This window comes from Entelurus aequoreus, linkage group LG01, assembly GCF_033978785.1.
Source record: "Entelurus aequoreus isolate RoL-2023_Sb linkage group LG01, RoL_Eaeq_v1.1, whole genome shotgun sequence".
NCBI classification, from domain to species: Eukaryota; Metazoa; Chordata; class Actinopteri; order Syngnathiformes; family Syngnathidae; genus Entelurus; species Entelurus aequoreus.
The window spans coordinates 94,316,575-94,334,243 of NC_084731.1; the positions used below are offsets into that span (position 1 = coordinate 94,316,575).

General features: G+C 37.7%; 1 protein-coding gene across 1 annotated transcript in view; it reads right to left on the reverse strand.

The window, feature by feature from the left end:
- The window catches only part of LOC133649858 (receptor tyrosine-protein kinase erbB-4-like), a 190,494-nt gene that overhangs the window by 113,036 nt on the left and 59,789 nt on the right, over window positions 1-17,669 (reverse strand). The window contains exons 3-5 of the mRNA XM_062046574.1: window positions 13,006-13,071; window positions 6,268-6,386; window positions 2,740-2,881 (exon numbers count right to left, since the gene is read on the reverse strand). Coding sequence (XP_061902558.1) covers window positions 2,740-2,881; window positions 6,268-6,386; window positions 13,006-13,071 — 327 coding nt within the window. The remainder of the gene's footprint in view (window positions 1-2,739; window positions 2,882-6,267; window positions 6,387-13,005; window positions 13,072-17,669) is intronic.

Genomic DNA, 17,669 nt, shown 5'->3' on the forward strand with positions numbered 1-17,669 from the left:
ACTTCTAATTGTTTTTTTTGTTTAAAAATAGAGCAAGCACATTCTGAAATTATACAAATCATAATGTTGTTGTTTTGTTTTTTTACAATTACCTGGTACGGTTAATATTATACATAATTTATTTGTCGTTATTTATATTTTCTGAATAAATAATGTGATAATGTTCATCAGTCAACTCATTGGTGTTAATTTTCAATCTATCAAGATGAAAAAAAGTATATCAAAATCAAATTACAGTATGTTGAGTTGAGTTTGAGTTTATTTGGAACATGCATACATACAACATGATACATCACAATTTCCAGTTTCTCTATTCAACATGTTCGAAAAGGAGTAGGAAGAAGCAGAGTTTATTTAATCCTAACCCTTTTCTTTTACATAGCAGTTGCTAAAACGTTTGTTCACTTCCTGTTCTCAATTTATTCACAATATACTCCATAAGTAAGAACAATAAAAATAAATAAATAAAATAAATAATAATTCGTGAAGTAAGTTATATTTCATATAGGGAGATGAGTAAGATTATCTTGAAAATGAATGGCTGGATGAGATAAATTCAGAATGTTTATCATGGTTCTTCTTCTTTGTACTTTGTAAACACTTTAAGTTTGAAGAGTTTCTTGAAGTGGATCATATTAGTACATTGTTTGATTTCTTTGCTTAATCCATTCCATAATGTAATATGTTATTTATGTAACTAAAATCATGTGGTTTATTTTGTACATATTTGGTTTATTTTGTACAGTAGTTAATACTATGATCAATGTTAATTAAGAACTAAATGTGGGGTATAAATATAATGGAAGTATAATTGTTTGTATATAGTATATAATTGGTGCAAAGGTTTAACATGTGTACAAGGATATTTCACATGCCTCTACTGTGTATATAATTGAACGGTATTTATGTTGTGTACAATGTGTATTTATAATATGTTGTGAAAAGGAAATTTCATATTTTTTGGAAGCTCATCTAGTACTTGACTTTGTTTATAGGGTTAGGTGCAATAAATGTTCAACTTCAGCCGAAACCCTTTCGGTCTGCAACATTTTTTTTAAATTTATGAATGTATATATATACATAAACGACATGTCATCGGCATGTGACTGTGAATTGTTTTTGTTTGCGGATGACTCTGCCCTGCTGGTATCCGGCAAGGACAAGTCACAGGTGGAGAAAATCCTCAGTGCTGAGCTCTGTAGAACTTGCACCTGGCTCGCTGACAACAAGCTATCCATCCACTTGGGTAAAACAGAATCCATCCTGTTTGGGTCCCACATCAAACTTAAGAGAGTCAATCACTTCACCATAAAAGTAGGTGACATTGTTATCACCAGGAAAGATGAGGTCACCTACCTAGGTTCCATTCTAGAGGCTAACCTTTCCTGTGATAAAATGGCAACCAAGGTAATCAAAAAGGTTAACCAACGAACGAGATTTCTCTACAGAATTTCCTCTCTGGTCAACAAAAGCACCTTGAGGATTCTGGCGGGAACTCTCGTTCAACCCTTTTTCGATTACGCATGCACCTCCTGGTACACCAGCACCTCCAAAACCCTCAAATCTAAACTCCAAACATCTCAGAACAAGCTAGTCAGGTTACTTCTAGACCTCCACCCCAGATCCCACCTCACTCCTACCCACTTCTCTAAAGTGGGCTGGCTCAAGGTGGAGGACAGAGTTAAACAACTTGCACTGAGCCTAGTCTATAAAATCCGCTACACCTCCCTGATACCGAAGTACATGTCAAACTACTTCCTTAACGTAAATGACCGCCATAACCACAACACCAGGGGGAGCTCCACTAACCACGTTAAACCCAGATTCCGAACTAACAAAGGTCTTAACTCATTCTCTTTCTATGCCACATCAATGTGGAATGCGCTCCCAACAGGTATAAAAGAAAGGGCATCTCTATCCTCCTTCAAAACCGCTATAAAAGTTCACCTCCAGGCAGCTACAACCCTAAACTAACACCCTCCCCGGATTGCTAATAATCAAATGTAAACAATCAAATGCAGATTCTTTTTCTTATGCCTTCTGATCTCTCTCTCTCTCTCTCTCTCTCTCTCTCTCTCTATGTCCACTACTTGATGTCCATATCCCCACCCCCCCCCACCCCCCCACCCCACCCCCCCTCCACACTCCTGATTGTAAATAATGTAAATAATTCAATGTGATTATCTTGTGTGATGACTGTATTATGATGATAGTATATATGATAGTATATATCTGTATCATGAATCAATTTAAGTGGACCCCGACTTAAACAAGTTGAAAAACTTATTCGGGTGTTACCATTTAGTGGTCAATTGTACGGAATATGTACTTCACTGTGCAACCTACTAATAAAAGTCTCAATCAATCAATCAAAACTGTTTGTTTATGAATGTACATCTGTTTTTTTATGTAAAACGTTTTTTTTTATTTTGTTGACCATTGACCGAAGAAATAATCAACTAAACTAAACCTAACTAAACATATGTAGCATCATCTACAACGGTACAAAGAATTGCTATTGTGACATCCAGCGGACACATTTAGAACTGCAGTTTCTTTCATTCAAAAATATCAGGTTAATTTTTACACTTGGCAAACTCATCCCGCGGGCCGAATAAAACCTGTTTGCGGGCCTGATCCGGCCCTCGGGCCGTACGTTTGACACCCCTGCTCTATATACTCTCTGATTCATACAACCCAGAGAAATGTTTAGGCCTCTTTGATACAAAGCGGACGTACGTGGGCATTTCTTGACGCAGAAGGCTCCGTAGGTGTACTTTGCTCGGGGATTGTGCTCCAGCTGGAAGGACGTCGGGTTGTACACAAACGGCTGAGGGCACTGGGTCACACATGCGCCACTGTCGTTGAAGTTGGTGCAAGCCTGGGAAGTGAAACGCCAGAGTCAGAATCGCTCCCAGTGGGGAACACAGGTATCACCTCCCATCTTACGGGGGAGAGTAGTACTTATTGCAGCTGCAATTCATTTTTATACAACTTGTGAATCATGCTTGCGGCCGCAAATGGGAGACAAATTAGAGCCATCCATCCACGGCCACCATGTAAATGCTGAAATGTTTTTGCCATAAAGTGTTTTGTCGTCAGTGGCAACAGACTGAATTCTCGGTAATTGAATTGGATGAGCCTTTCTAGTGAATTACAGCTACAATATCACACCTCGGCAGCGGCAGCGGTCCAAACAGGACCGACTGGCGGTGATAAGAGTGCTAATAATTGGAACAATGAATCACCAATTTGCTCTTTGAAGAGAGCTACAGCCGCGGACGCTTAACAACTGGTGAAATGACGGATAATGCATCGAGTAAACAATTCTCGAAGTTGACAAAGGCCCCGTTGACGCTAAGCCGGATAAGGTTATCCAGGGTAAATCCTACCTAAGCTTATCCGTGTCCACACACAACGATGCCACCGTTTAAGACAGGGGTCACCAACGCGGTGCCCGCGGGCACCAGGTAGCCCGTAAGGACCAGATGAGTAGCCCGCTGGCCTGTTCTAAAAATAGCTCAAATAGCAGCACTTACCAGTGAGCTGCCTCTATTTTTTAAATTGTATTTATTTACTAGCAAGCTGGTCTCGCTTTGCCCAACATTTTTAATTCTAAGAGAGACAAAACTCAAATAGAATTTGAAAATCCAAGAAAATATTTTAAAGACTTGGTTTTCACTTGTTTAAATAAATTCTTTTTTTTTTTTTTACTTTGCTTCTTATAACTTTCAGAAAGACAATTTTAGAGAAAAAATACAACCTTAAAATGATTTTACCTTTGATATACCTTTTAAATTCCTTCCTCTTCTTTCCTGACAATTTAAATCAATGTTCAAGTAATTTTTTTATTGTAAAGAATAATAAATACATTATAATTTAATTCTTCATTTTAGCTTCTGTTTTTTCGACAAAGAATATTTGTGAAATATTTCTTCAAACTTATGATTAAAATTCAAAAAAAAAATTCTGGCAAATCTAGAAAATCTGTAGAATCAAATTTAAATCTTATTTCAAAGTCTTTTGAATTTATTTTTAAATTTTTGTTCTGGAAAATCTAGAAGAAATAATGATTTGTCTTTGTTAGAAATATAGCTCGGTCCAATTTGTTGTATATTCTAACAAAGTGCAGATTGGATTTTAACCTATTTAAAACATGTCATCTAAATTCTAAAATTAATCTTAATCAGGAAAAATTACTAATGATGTTCCATAAATTCTTTTTTAAATTTTTTCAAAAAGATTCGAATTAGCTAGTTTTTCTCTTCTTTTTTTCGGTTGAATTTTGAATTTTAAAGAGTCGAAATTCAAGATAAGCTATGTTTCAAAATTTAATTGTCATTTTTTTCGTGTTTTCTCCTCTTTTAAACCGTTCAATTAAGTGTAAATATCTTTAATTATTAATAATAACATAGAGTTAAAGGTAAATTGAGCAAATTGGCTATTTCTGGCAATTTATTTAAGTGTGTATCAAACTGGTAGCCCTTCGCATTAATCAGTACCCAAGAAGTAGCTCTTGCTTTCAAAAAGGTTGGTGACCCCTGGTTTAAGACCCCCGCCCCCCTCCGTCCGCCGGCGCAACGCCACCTAGTACGCATGCGCGGAAAATGCACACGTCTTAGTCACCTCCAGTGTTGCTTTGTGTGCAAGTTCTTACATTTAACTTACCTGAACGATATCCAGTGTTGTGGTATTTCAATTAACTGGAATCCAGTGTGCTGTGGGGCCCTATTGTAGTGAATCACACCTGAGCCATCATAAATTAATCAAATCTTTAATGGACACGTAAACAATGTGATAAAGAACATTTTACCTCAATCAAACTAGGGATCTAGATATCTGGTCAGGACACTCCTCACTCTTTTGCCTTCACTTTCATTGTCCATTCCTTTTTGGTGACTTTATTTACTCTGGACCTACTCTGGCTGACAATATTTGTTTTCCGTAGTTTTCCGTAGTCTTCCCTCGACGGCCAGGTAATACAAAGCACACGCTACCTTTTTTTAATCACATCCACAGGAGTTCGCATTCTCGTCGTCTCTCCTTCGACAAATGGACCAAGTTTTTCGCTAAGTAGAATCACAGCTGACATTCGAAAGTTTTCTTGCCGTCTGAGAAGTGTTGTATCCCAAATAGCTGCAAATCGCTTTCTATTAAGGTATTCATGTGTGATTTCCACAAGCGTCAGTACATGTAGAAGAAGGAGAAACACGGGCCATGTCTGGATGACTCGCCTTCAAATTTGCAGTGGTTAGCGACGAGCTACGAAACCGCTTTATTATGAAGATAGCTGTGGCGCGTTCTTTCTGGCATAACTTCCGGTGTGGGCGCATTCTTTTTGGCGTCACTTCCTGTGTGGGCGCGGTCTTTCTGGCGTCACTTCCTCTCCGAACTAATTTTGTAAACGATCAATGAGTCCATACAAAGCTGAGTACCGGAGATTCAAGAAATACACGGCTGACTTATGTGGAAGGATGCAAATATGTTTAAGAGTTCTTTCTTTTTACATAGCCCTGTTTAGAGTAGCTAGTACTTTTCCTTTGTTTATTCCACCAGTCTCTCGTTGTCTTCAGATTGTCTGTTTTGTGTCTCTCTCCCTTGGAATGTGAAGACCTCCCCCATTGGTTTCTTATCAGTGTTGCGAGGGGGAGATGGGGGTTTTCTTTGTGTAAAAAGAAGTTGGTTTTTCCCTTGGAATGCCAGATCAACTAGAGCACCCGATATGCGGTCCTTTCCAAGGTTTCTCATAGTCATTCACATCGACGTCCCACCGGGGTGAGTTTTCCTTGCCCTTATGTGGGCTCTGTACCGAGGATGTCGTTGTGGCTTGTGCAGCCCTTTGAGACACTTGTGATTTAGGGCTATATAAATAAACATCGATTGATTGCTTGATTGATATGAATGTATTGGTTTAGTTGAACTCCTAAAGCTTTAAAAACTTGAAAATATTCCAATTCTGTCTTGATGGTCCTTCTTACTCAGCATATATGTCATCGAAAGAACTTGGGTTTGACCAGTAACTTAGATTCTCTTGGAGGAAGAACTGGTCCGACGCAACACTTACCCGTGTGAAAATTTGTCCGAGGAGGGGGTCCTTAAACGCTGGTTTAGTGTGGCTGAAACGGGGCTTAGGCTAAATAATTATTCGTTTAAGGGGTTAAACGACTTAGTGTAGACATGACCATAGAGAAGTTGCTCATGAAAGGACACGGGATATGGATGGAGTGGAAATGCATGCGGGGATGTGAGCGGGTTGTGTGCACGTACGAAGCAGTCGGTGTCCTTGGGACCCGAGCAGCCGCCAGCACACTCGCGGTGGCAGCAGTCGCTGACGTAAGGTCCGAAGCATCGACCGTCACACTGCTCGGCGCACACCGTCTTCGTCACTGCCCGCCAAGAGAAGAGCTTTAAAGGTCTGGCACACACACTCAAAACACAAAGAGACAATACCACCACCCTCGACACAATGATATGAAATTCAGGCAGAAACAAATTAGGGGCTTCACCAGCAAAAGGTCAGTTGAGTCCATCTAAATCCAAAAGTCTTGAATAACACTTTAAGAGCGTGGCCTTCTTTTTTTTTTTTGGTCTTTGAAAAGGCTTCTTATCTTTCGGAAAAGTTGCTGCTTTGAATGTAGATGCTGCAGCATGAGGCGCCAATACAGAAATTAAAGTTCTGGAGTGCAGGACCCCTGCCGATCCACCCCATAAGTGCTTTTAGCAGACAATTTATCCCAAAGCAACATCCAACTGTGCTAATCATCTCAGAAAGTCGGGTGTTGTTTGGTGCTAAGTGTTGCTATGAAAACTACTGTATAAAAAACAAAAACAATGACGACTTTTTCCTCCCAATTATAAAGTCACATTAGAAGAATGTACACCGCTCCGAATTCTCAAATGACCGTGTTTTGTCGTAGGTATTTGGTCAAATCAAGAATAAAACAGATTCTAGCAAATCGGACTAAATGAGGGTGAAGATGAGATTAGACCAGTGGTTCTTAACCTGGGTTCGATCGAACCTTAGGGGTTCGGTGAGTTCAGCAGAGCCTCTGCCCCGGAGGTCAAGACACGCCCGACTCATCGTGTGAATAAAAACGTCTCTCTATCGGCATTTTATGGGTACCCCCAAACAATGTTACCTCTAATTTTCCATATGTGTGAGCAAACGCAAAAACTCCTTGAGCATTCGGTGGAGCACATGTGGCATACTTGCCAACCTTGAGACCTCCGATATCGGGAGGTGGGGGGTGTTGGGGGCGGGGGGCGTGGTTGGGGGCGTGGTTATTTACAGCTAGAATTCACCAACTCGAGTATTTCATATATATATATATATATATATATATATATATATATATATATATATATATATATATATATATATATATATATATATATATATATATATATATATGTATGAAATACTTGACTTTCAGTGAATTCTAGCAATATATATATATATTTATTTTATTTACATAAAAGAAATACTTGAATTTCAGTGTTCCGGTGGCTATCCATTAGATGGCAGTATTGTCCTGTTTAACTTCTCCGTTCATGATGAGTATATCATCACGGCCACCGTGTTCAACGGAGAAGTCTGTTCTACATATTTACAGGCAACATACACCTTGTTGTGTGCGCAGTTGTGCACTCTACTCTCTAAAAGCCGTAGATGTTATGACGTCATTGGGCGGGCAAGCTGCTTATATTGTGGGAAAGCGGACGTGAGAACAGGCTGTCCCCACTCAGTCTCAGGTCCGCATTGAGCTGTAGGGGGCGTGGCCTCCAGCTCCGGCTGAATACCGGGAGTTTGTCGGGAGAAAATCTCTGCCGGGAGAGGCGCTGAATACCGGGATTCTCCCGCTAAAAACGGGAGGGTTGGCAAGTATGCCATGTGGTCACACCTGCAGCACACCTGTCCCAAACCGGACTAAATAACAAGTTAAAGGTTTTATTATTGTAATCAAATGACAACAGTCATTTCCATGAGATTATTTTCTAATATAAGTGTTTTGGCCCACTTACAATGACTATAACATATTGTTTTTCATGAGCTGTGTACTGGTATTATATGTCTGGGTGGGGGGTCCTACTTTGGAAATAATGTGCACCCCTTTGAGATATCGCATTTAGTTTCCACTAAAACATTCACATGTTGCACAATGAGATGTAAACATGGGTTTATGTGTACATTCCTGTATCTTTCTGTTTGTAAAATATATATTATATTACATATTTCTTTAATATAATAACATCATTTTATGATTACGGTTCGGGTTCGGTGACTGCGCATATGAAACTGGTGGGGTTCGGTACCTCCAACAAGGTTAAGAACCACTGGATTAGACTCTTTTAATCTGCAAACGGTGGCTCAAAATTAAAAAGGTTAAACTCCTGCATTTGGCTGAAAGTTAGTGAAGTGATCACCTATACTATGGCGCGTTCCGATCAGGGATTGAGCGAGATCGGCCGATACTGATACCGTTCTTATTTATTAACTGTTCATTTTAATCACAATTATGTAAAAAAATAAATAAATAAAAAACTCACAGGAGAACAGTGTAACGATATCAACACTATTTCAATTTACCCCTTTTTACTACATACAATTGTTTTACCAATATCAATAGTCAGTGCAAGTAATAACCGGATGCAATAATAAGGAGTGCAATATTGGGATAGTGCAATACTGCGGGTGTGCAATACGGGGGAGTGTAAAAAAACTTTAAGACCAATAGTTAATACTATGATCAATGTTAATTCAAATACTAAATGTGGGATATAAATATAATGGAAGTATAATTGTTTGTATATAGTATATAATTGGTGCAAAGGTTTAACATGTTTACAAGGATATTTCACATGCCTTTACTGTGTATATCATTGAACAGTATTTATGTTGTGTACAATGTGTAGTTATAATATGTTATGAAAAGGAAATGTCATATTTTTTTTTGGAAGCTCATCTCGTACTTTTTTTTTATAGGGTTAGGCGCAATAAGTGTTCAACTTCAGCCTAAACCCTTTCGGTCTGCAACATTTTTTTATTTATGAATGTACAACTGTTTGTTTATGAATGTACATCTGTTTGTTTATGTACAACTGTTTGTTTATTTTGTTGACCATCGACCGAAGAAATAATAAACTAAACTAAACTAAACTAAAACCAACTGATATACCTGCGCACTGCTCACTGTCGTCACTGTATAGTCAGATGAACTGTATGTATGTATGTATGTATGTATGTATGTATGTATGTATGTATGTATGTATGTATGTATGTATGTATGTATGTATGTATGCATGTATGTATGTATGTATGTATGTATGTATGTATGTATGTATGTATGTATGTATGTATGTATGTATGTATGTATGTATGTATGTATGTATGTATGTATGTATGGATGTATGTATGTATGTATGTATGTATGTATGTATGTATGTATGTATGTATGTATATATGTATGTATGTATGTATGTATGTATGTATGTATGTATGTATGTATGTATGTATGTATGTATGTATGTATGCATGTATGTATGTATGTATGTATGTATGTATGTATGTATGTATGTATGTATGTATATATGTATGTATGTATGTATGTATGTATGTATGTATGTATGTATGTATGTATGTATGTATGTATGTATATATGTATATATGTATGTATGTATGTATGTATGTATGTATGTATGTATGTATGTATGTATGTATGTATGTATGTATGTATGTATATATGTATGGATGTATGTATGTATGTATGTATGTATGTATGTATGTATGTATGTATGTATGTATGTATGGATGGATGGATGGATGTAAAACACTATGTCTTGATGTCCAAGACAAATTTCACCTCGGAAACAATAAAGCTAATTATTATTATTATTATCATTATTATTAAGCATCATGTCAATAGTCAATAACTCAATAAATACTGTACTACTATTTGTTAAAATTAATTGCTTTTTATCAAATTCCTCCTGTGTTCATGGAATTATTCCCTGAAAGTGTCGACAAAAACGAAAAAAACAAAAAAATAAAATTGTGAAAATAAAAATATTAATGTAATCACTCTAGTATCGATCATAACTAGCGATCATTGGATCGATCCGCCCTCCATCTACACAGCAACAGAACACCGTTATACAGTTCTATCCTTTCTCTGGACTCCTATTAATCTATTAATCTGCTGTAAAAGCGCTTCCATGCAGATTTATTTAAAGTTTACTAAAGCTATTTTAGCACCTAGTTTAGCGATTAGCACGCCTTGTCTTCTTCTGCGTGGTATTACTCATTATATATAACATGTTTAGCCTCGGGTGGTGATTACTAACTTAAGGCAGTATGGACAAACGCTTCACTTTTTCCACATTTCGTTATGTTACAGCCTTATTCCAAAATGGAATACATTCATTTTTGTCCTCAAAATTCTACACACAATACCACATAATGACAGTGCGGAAAGTTTTTTTTTTTTAAATTTGGAGATTTTTTAAAACTAAAAAAAAATTAAAAATAAAACACATGTACATAGGTATTCACAGCCTTTGCTCATGACTTTGTTGATGCACATTTGGCAGCAATTACAGCCTCAAGTCTTTTGAGCAAAGGCTATGAAACTGTTTTTTTACTGCTGGACTCTAGAAAAAGGTTCCGCAGCCTCCGTAGCAGAACCTCCAGGTTCTGTAACAGCTTCTTCCCTCAGGCCATAAGACACTTAAACGCATCATAATAATCCCCTCAATTTCCCCCCCAAAAACGGGTTAACTCGCTGGACTATAAAGACAATATAACATACATCCATAAATGTGGATGCATATGCAAAAGTGCAATATATTTATCTGTACAGTAATCTATTTATTTATATCTGCACCTTGTTGCTCTTTTGTCCTGCACTACAACAAGCTAATGCAACACCATTTTGTTATTATCTGTACTGTAAAGTTCAAATTTGAATGACAATAAAAGGAAGTCTAAGTCTAAGTCTCTACACTGCAAAAACGGAATAATAAGTAAGATTCAATATCTCAAATAAGGGTGATATTTGCTTATTTTCTGTCTGATAAGATAATTCTTCTCACTAAGGAGATTTTATGTTAGAGTGTTTTACTTGTTTTAAGGGTTTTGGTTCTAAATAATCTCAGTAAGATATTACAGCTTGTTGCTGAGATTTTATGACCTATATCAGGGGTCGGCAACCCGCGGCTCTAGAGCCGCATGCGGCTCTTTAGCGCCGCCCTAGTGGTTCTGTGGAGCTTTTTCATAAATGTATGAAAAATTGAAAAAGATGAGGGGGAAAAATATATTTTTTGTTTTAGTATGGTTTCTGTAGGAGGACAAACATGACACAAACCTCCCTAATTGTTATAAATCACACTGTTTGTATTAAACATGCTTCACTGATTCGAGTATTTGGCGAGCACCGTTTTGTCCTACTAATTTTGGCGGTCCTTGAACTCACCGTAGTTTGTTTACATGTAGAACTTTCTCCGACTTTCTAGGACGTGTTTTATGCCACTTTTTTTTCTGTCTCATTTTGTCCACCAAACTTTTAACGTTGTGCGTGAATGCACAAAGGTGAGTTTTGTTGATGTTATTGACTTGTGTGGAGTGCTAATCAGACATATTTGGTCACTGCATGACTGCAAGCTAATCGATGCTAACATGCTATTTAGGCTAGCGATATGTACATATTGCATCATTATGCCTCATTTGTAGCTATATTTGAGCTCATTTAGTTTCCTTTAAGTCATCTTAATTCAATGTATATCTCATGACACACTAACTGTATGTAATATGGCTTTTAACTTTTTGTGGCTCCAGACTGATTTGTTTTTGTATTTTTGGTCCAATATGGCTCTTTCAACATTTTGGGTTGCCGACCCCTGACCTATATTGAGTAAAACGTGCTTGAAACTAGAACATCAACTGTTGCAAAGCTGTGTTATCAACACTCAAGTATAATCCTTTTTTTTTTTTTTAAGTAATAATTTCATACTTTAAGCATGAACAAAAAAATCATAATGCCGAGCGCATATCATTATGCCAAGATAATGGCACTAGCATTTACTTAATTTAGAATATTTTTTCCACATATTGAGCAAAAAGGTCCTTTTATTTTTCTACTAAGAAACGTGCACTTGTTATTAGTGAGAATATACTCATTTTAAGGTATTTTTGGGTTCATTGAGGTTAGCTAATTTTACTTGTTTTGGAAAGTCTCGACAAGCCGAATTGTCTTGTTCTATTGGCAGATAATTTTGCTTAGTTCAAATAAAACACCCCTCATTTTGTATTTTTTTTTTCTAGTTTAGTTGAGTCTTTATTTGAAGGGACAATGCACAGAAACATTAAGCTCAAAGACAGATATGTTCTGTACCAGATTATAGCTAAATAGCTCATTTCCATCTGCAGTCCCTGGCTACCTAAATTAAAGGGATACAAAAATCATGCAATAAAATTATGACAATAAAAACATACTATAGCATGTTTTTAAATTAAGAAAAGTCATAAAATGCCCTTTCATGTACACATACTTAATATACAATACAACCACACCTCATTTACATCATCACACAAAGATAATACATGCTTTTGTTCACATCTGTCATCATTTGTAAAAAAAAATATAATTTTAACAGACACACCTCACTATTTACAATAAAAATGCTCTCATGGATAAATATAATACACATTATTATTCTTGTTTTTGAACACTGACTTTTTGCAGTGTAAGTGAATAATTATATACTGTACATGTGATTTTTTTGATTTTTTTTTAATACATGTGCAAAAATGTTTGCGAAAACCTTTTCACATTGTCATGACAGGGTGTTGTGTGTAGAATGAATGAATAAGGCTGTAAAATAACAAAATGTGGAAAAAAAGTGAATATTATCCAGAAGGTGGTCTGATCGGTGGTCAATAAATGGTTGCATCCCTGATCTATACATCTCTTTTTGCAACAGCCATTTGGATGGTTTGGGCCAAATACTCACAGGTCTGACACTGGTCCTCCTGGTGACCCCAGCAGCGTCCGTTACACGAGCGATGACAGCGTCTACCTGCATAAAACACACACACAACTTGAATTAGCCACCCCTAAACAGTGGCGGTTCTATCCCAGGGCGGCATTCTCAATGGGGCGAAAACTTACCGTATTATCCGGACTACAAGCCGCTACTTTTTGCCAGCGCTTTGAGCCCTGCTGCTTATAAAAAGGTGTGGCTCATTTATGGATTTTTCTTTGCTAACGGCCATAAAGTTTCGTATTCAACAATTTGTTTTTTTAAATTACACCAACAGAGACACTGAAAAGGTGTGTTATTGTTTGTGCTATGGCGCCATCTTCTGGACGAGTTCACGCACTGCAAATGTCTACAAATGTACTTCCTGTTTTGTGCCTGGAACCGGAATTATAACTGTCCATAGCTAATCGGCTCGGAAGGATTCTTCATTCATCGCTCCATGCAATGTTTGTGAGTTTTACAATATAACTAAAACGATTAATTCTTACGAAACCATCCTTTGTGGGATGTCTGTAGGCGTGTTTTCATGCATATTTGTACATACTATTGTAATCAATGCATCATCACTTTGTTTATTTGATTGGAGAGCGAGCTTTCACAGCAAGTGGGTCCATGACGATGACTTCTGATTTGTTTGGTCAACCGTTTTACTGCCTTGTGACAGGCACTGTTTGGAAACAATTTAAGTATGTAAATTCATATTTAAATCTTATATATGGCATATATAGTCGTGGTCAAAAGTTGACATACACTTGTGAAGAACATAATGTCATGGCTGTCTTGAGTTTCCAAGTATTTCTACAACTCTTATTTTTTTGTGATAGAGTGATTGGAGCACATACTTGTTGGCCACAAAAAAACATTCATGAAATTTCATCTGACATCACATGGACAAAGATAAGACCTTCTGGAGGAAAGTGATGTGGTCAGATTAATCAAAAATTGAGCTGTTTGGCCACAATACCCAGCAATATAGTTGGAGGAGAAAAGGTGAGGCCTTTAATCCCAGGAACACCATGCCTACCGTCAAGCATGGTGGTGGTAGTGTCTGAAAAATCCCACTTAATATACTTTGGGTAAGAACAGTCAATATTTATTTATTTTATTTTATTTTTTTAGGTGGGTAACAGTCAATATTTATTTATTTATTAGATTTTATTTTTTTATTATATAATAAAAGTGAGCTTTTGTTAAACCAAATATTGTGTGTTTTTTTCCATATACAACAACCTATCTGGACTCGATAAGAGAATCGATAAGGAATCGGTTCGATAAGAGGATTCGATAATAGGCTCGAACTCGATAATTCCTTATCAAACATCATCCCCAGTTGCATGTTTTGTTCCGTCACGGAATGGCGCTTGGAATGTACATTTCAATATTTTACAGATTGTTTGTATCTGGCTTTTTCGCTGTAAATGGTTAAAAATGTATATGTGGACAGAAAAGTTTTACATGGCTGAGGGCGTAAGCCAAAGAAAGACGGGATACCGACATTGTCTGATTGTCGCCCGCAGGTTGGAAGGAAAATAAATGAAGCTGTGAACAGTGGAAAAAGTCTCCTGATTGTGCCGACCCGGAACAGTTACAATTGCAACTTTTTCTTGTTAGATTTCACCTCATTCCACTTTTTTTTAAATGTTTTTGTTTAATTTTTGCAATATTATCAATTTTGCAATTTTTGCAGAATGTGTGGCGGGCCGGTAAACAATTAGCTGCGGGCCGCAAATGGCCCCCGGGCCGCACTTTGGACACCCCTGCTTTAACCCTAACCCTAACCCTAACCCTAACCAAATAACTCAAAATTAAGTCTTTGTTACTTAGAATATGTTCCCCTAGTGTCCAAAAAACTCTAAATTAAGTCTTTGTTACTTAGAATATGTTCCCCATACTAAAGTGTTACCAAAAACATATAACTTTGTCTTGAATTTGAAAAAAAAACATTTAATTTTTCACTAAAGAAGGGTTCGGTGAATGCGCATATGAAACTGGTGGGGTTCGGTACCTCCAACAAGGTTAAGAACCACTGGCTTAGGCTATTTGCTCATCAGGTCAGGACATGTGTGTTGGACGGAGGTTCTAACACAGGGCGCCATTGAAGCTAGAACCGCTACTGCAGGCCCGGCCCTAACCAATCTGGCGCCCTAGGCAAGATTTTAGGTGGCGCCCCCCCCACTTCGGCAGTGAAGTGTATATACTCACAAGAAACCGAATAGCTTTGTCTTTGACCTTTTTTTTTTTACTTAAAGAAAGCAAATTAACAATCAGAATAGTTAACAAGATAAAAAAAAATATGGATAAATAAATGAATACAAAAAATAAAAAATGAATATATGAAATACAATATTTTTTACATACATGAACACAAAATAAAACGTGTCAACAAGTTGCATAAAATAAATTAAAAATACAATATAAATAAGGCACTGCACAAAACAAGATATCAAACCAGTATGACTTTAACAACTATATTACAAAAAAAGGGGATCCTACAGAGTTCTCTATTTGTGCTTTTTAATATTGCATTAACTAGAATGACTTACAAATTACTGTACACCAGGGAGTACTGTAATTACCTAACGTTACATTATTATTTTCCATAACAATTTAGCCCCTTCACAATATTAACCCGACGTTAAAACAGAACTACCGGTAGCTATTTATTGATTAGCAATTGCCGAATCATGTAATATTAGCTTAATGCTAAAAAGCCAGGTTACTATCACATTCTGTAACAGACAAATAATTTCTTGTAGGCTAACGTTACCTACCTGCTACCGCTGTCTTTTTCTCGTTTCTCCTCTTCTTTTCTCTTTTTTCTTCCCTGGGCACCTGACAGTTTTGGCCGTTTTGACATCTTGTGTTGATTTTTTTATGTGGTGACGTCCAAAAAGAGTCATGATACGGGAAGGGAGGGGGCGCACCGTGCCGGGGGAGGGGGGGCGTAATTTTGTAACAAATAATATTTCTATTAAATAGGCTTTACTTTGCATTTTAATTAACGTGGCATTATTTTATGTATTTAGAAATAATAGTACCAACTTTTTTTTTTTTTTTTTTCCTCCAACATTTGTGGCACTGGCATGGCGCCCCCTGATGGACGGCGCCCTTAGCATTTGCCTACACGGCCTATGCCACGGGCCGGCCCTGCGCTACTGCCAGCAAAACCTTCACAATAAAATGACATTGAGAGTCTTTATGGTTATAAGACATGCTCCTTGGTTCTGTTGGCAAGTTGGATGTGATGGCATCTGCCTCTGGCCCGTCATCAAGGCTGAATTGACGAGCGTTAATAACAGAGTAAGTGGAACAGTGCAGGCAGACTGTCACCAGGCCCATCAACCACTCCCACTGCGGGGTTTGCTAACGTACATTCTAAACACCGCTTGCCAAGAGGCCTCAATTTGGCAACCTCTACTCCCACATGTTCCATTGTCATTTTTTTTGGGCCCACCCCCACTGGTCTTTGTTTCTTCTCCTCTTCGTCCTCCTCCGCCAGTGACTTTATCTTGTCAACAAAATGTTTTTCACACTCCTAAAAACGTCTCCTCAAACCGGCGTTAAGTCGCCGGCGTCGCACGATACGCAGCGTTCAAGACCGCGCCGTCGGGCTTTTGGTTTTTGTCAAGTGAAGTCGAGTTCAAACGAGGGCCCCCCCAACCTTTGTGGCTGGCCCACTATTTGGTTCTGAAGCCGTCCCTCCCGCTCACCCCGACGGGTTTGATGTCAGTGAATAAATTGTATTCACCCTGAAATGAGCAAAGAGGCTCATCCAAAAAATTGTGCCATTAGCAGCCACTTCTCGTGACACTGACCAGTGTTTTTCGACCTTTTTTGAGCCGAGGCACGTGTTTTGCGTTGAAAAAATCCGGAGGCACAACACCAGCAGAAATCATTAAAAAAACCAAACTCAGTTGACAGTAAAAAGTCGTTGTCGCAATTGTTATATACGACTATAAACCATAACCAACCATGCATCACTATAGCTCTTGTCTCAAAGTAGGTGTACTGTCACCACCTGTCACATCACAAGACTTATTTTGAGTTTTTTGCTGTTTTCCTGTGTGTGTCATGTCTGTGTGATCATGTTTTGTTTTAGTCATGTTCGGTTTTGTTTTTGGACTCCTTGTGCACTTTTGTTTGTGTTGCCACCATAGTAACCCATTAGTTTTTCACCTGTCATGTCACGCACCTGTTTCACATTTGGAGTCACGCACCTGTTTCACGTTTAGAGTCACACACCTGTTTTCACTGATCATGTCACTATTTAAAGGCCTACTGAAATGATTTTTTAAAATTTAAACGGCAATAGCAGATCCATTCTATGTGTCATACTTGATCATTTCGCGATATTGCCATATTTTTGCTGAAAGGATTTAGTAGAGAAAATAAACGATAAAGTTCGCAACTTTTGCTCGCTGATAAAAAAAAAGCCTTGCCTGTAGCGGAAGTAGCGTGACGTCACAGGAGCTAGTATTCCTCACAATTCCCCGTTGTTTACAATGGAGCGAGAGAGATTCGGACCGAGAAAGTGATGATTACCCCATTAATTTGAGCGAGGATGAAAGATTCGTAGATGAGGAACGTTACAGTGAATGACTTGAGAGACAGTGATGGACGTATCTTTTTTCGCT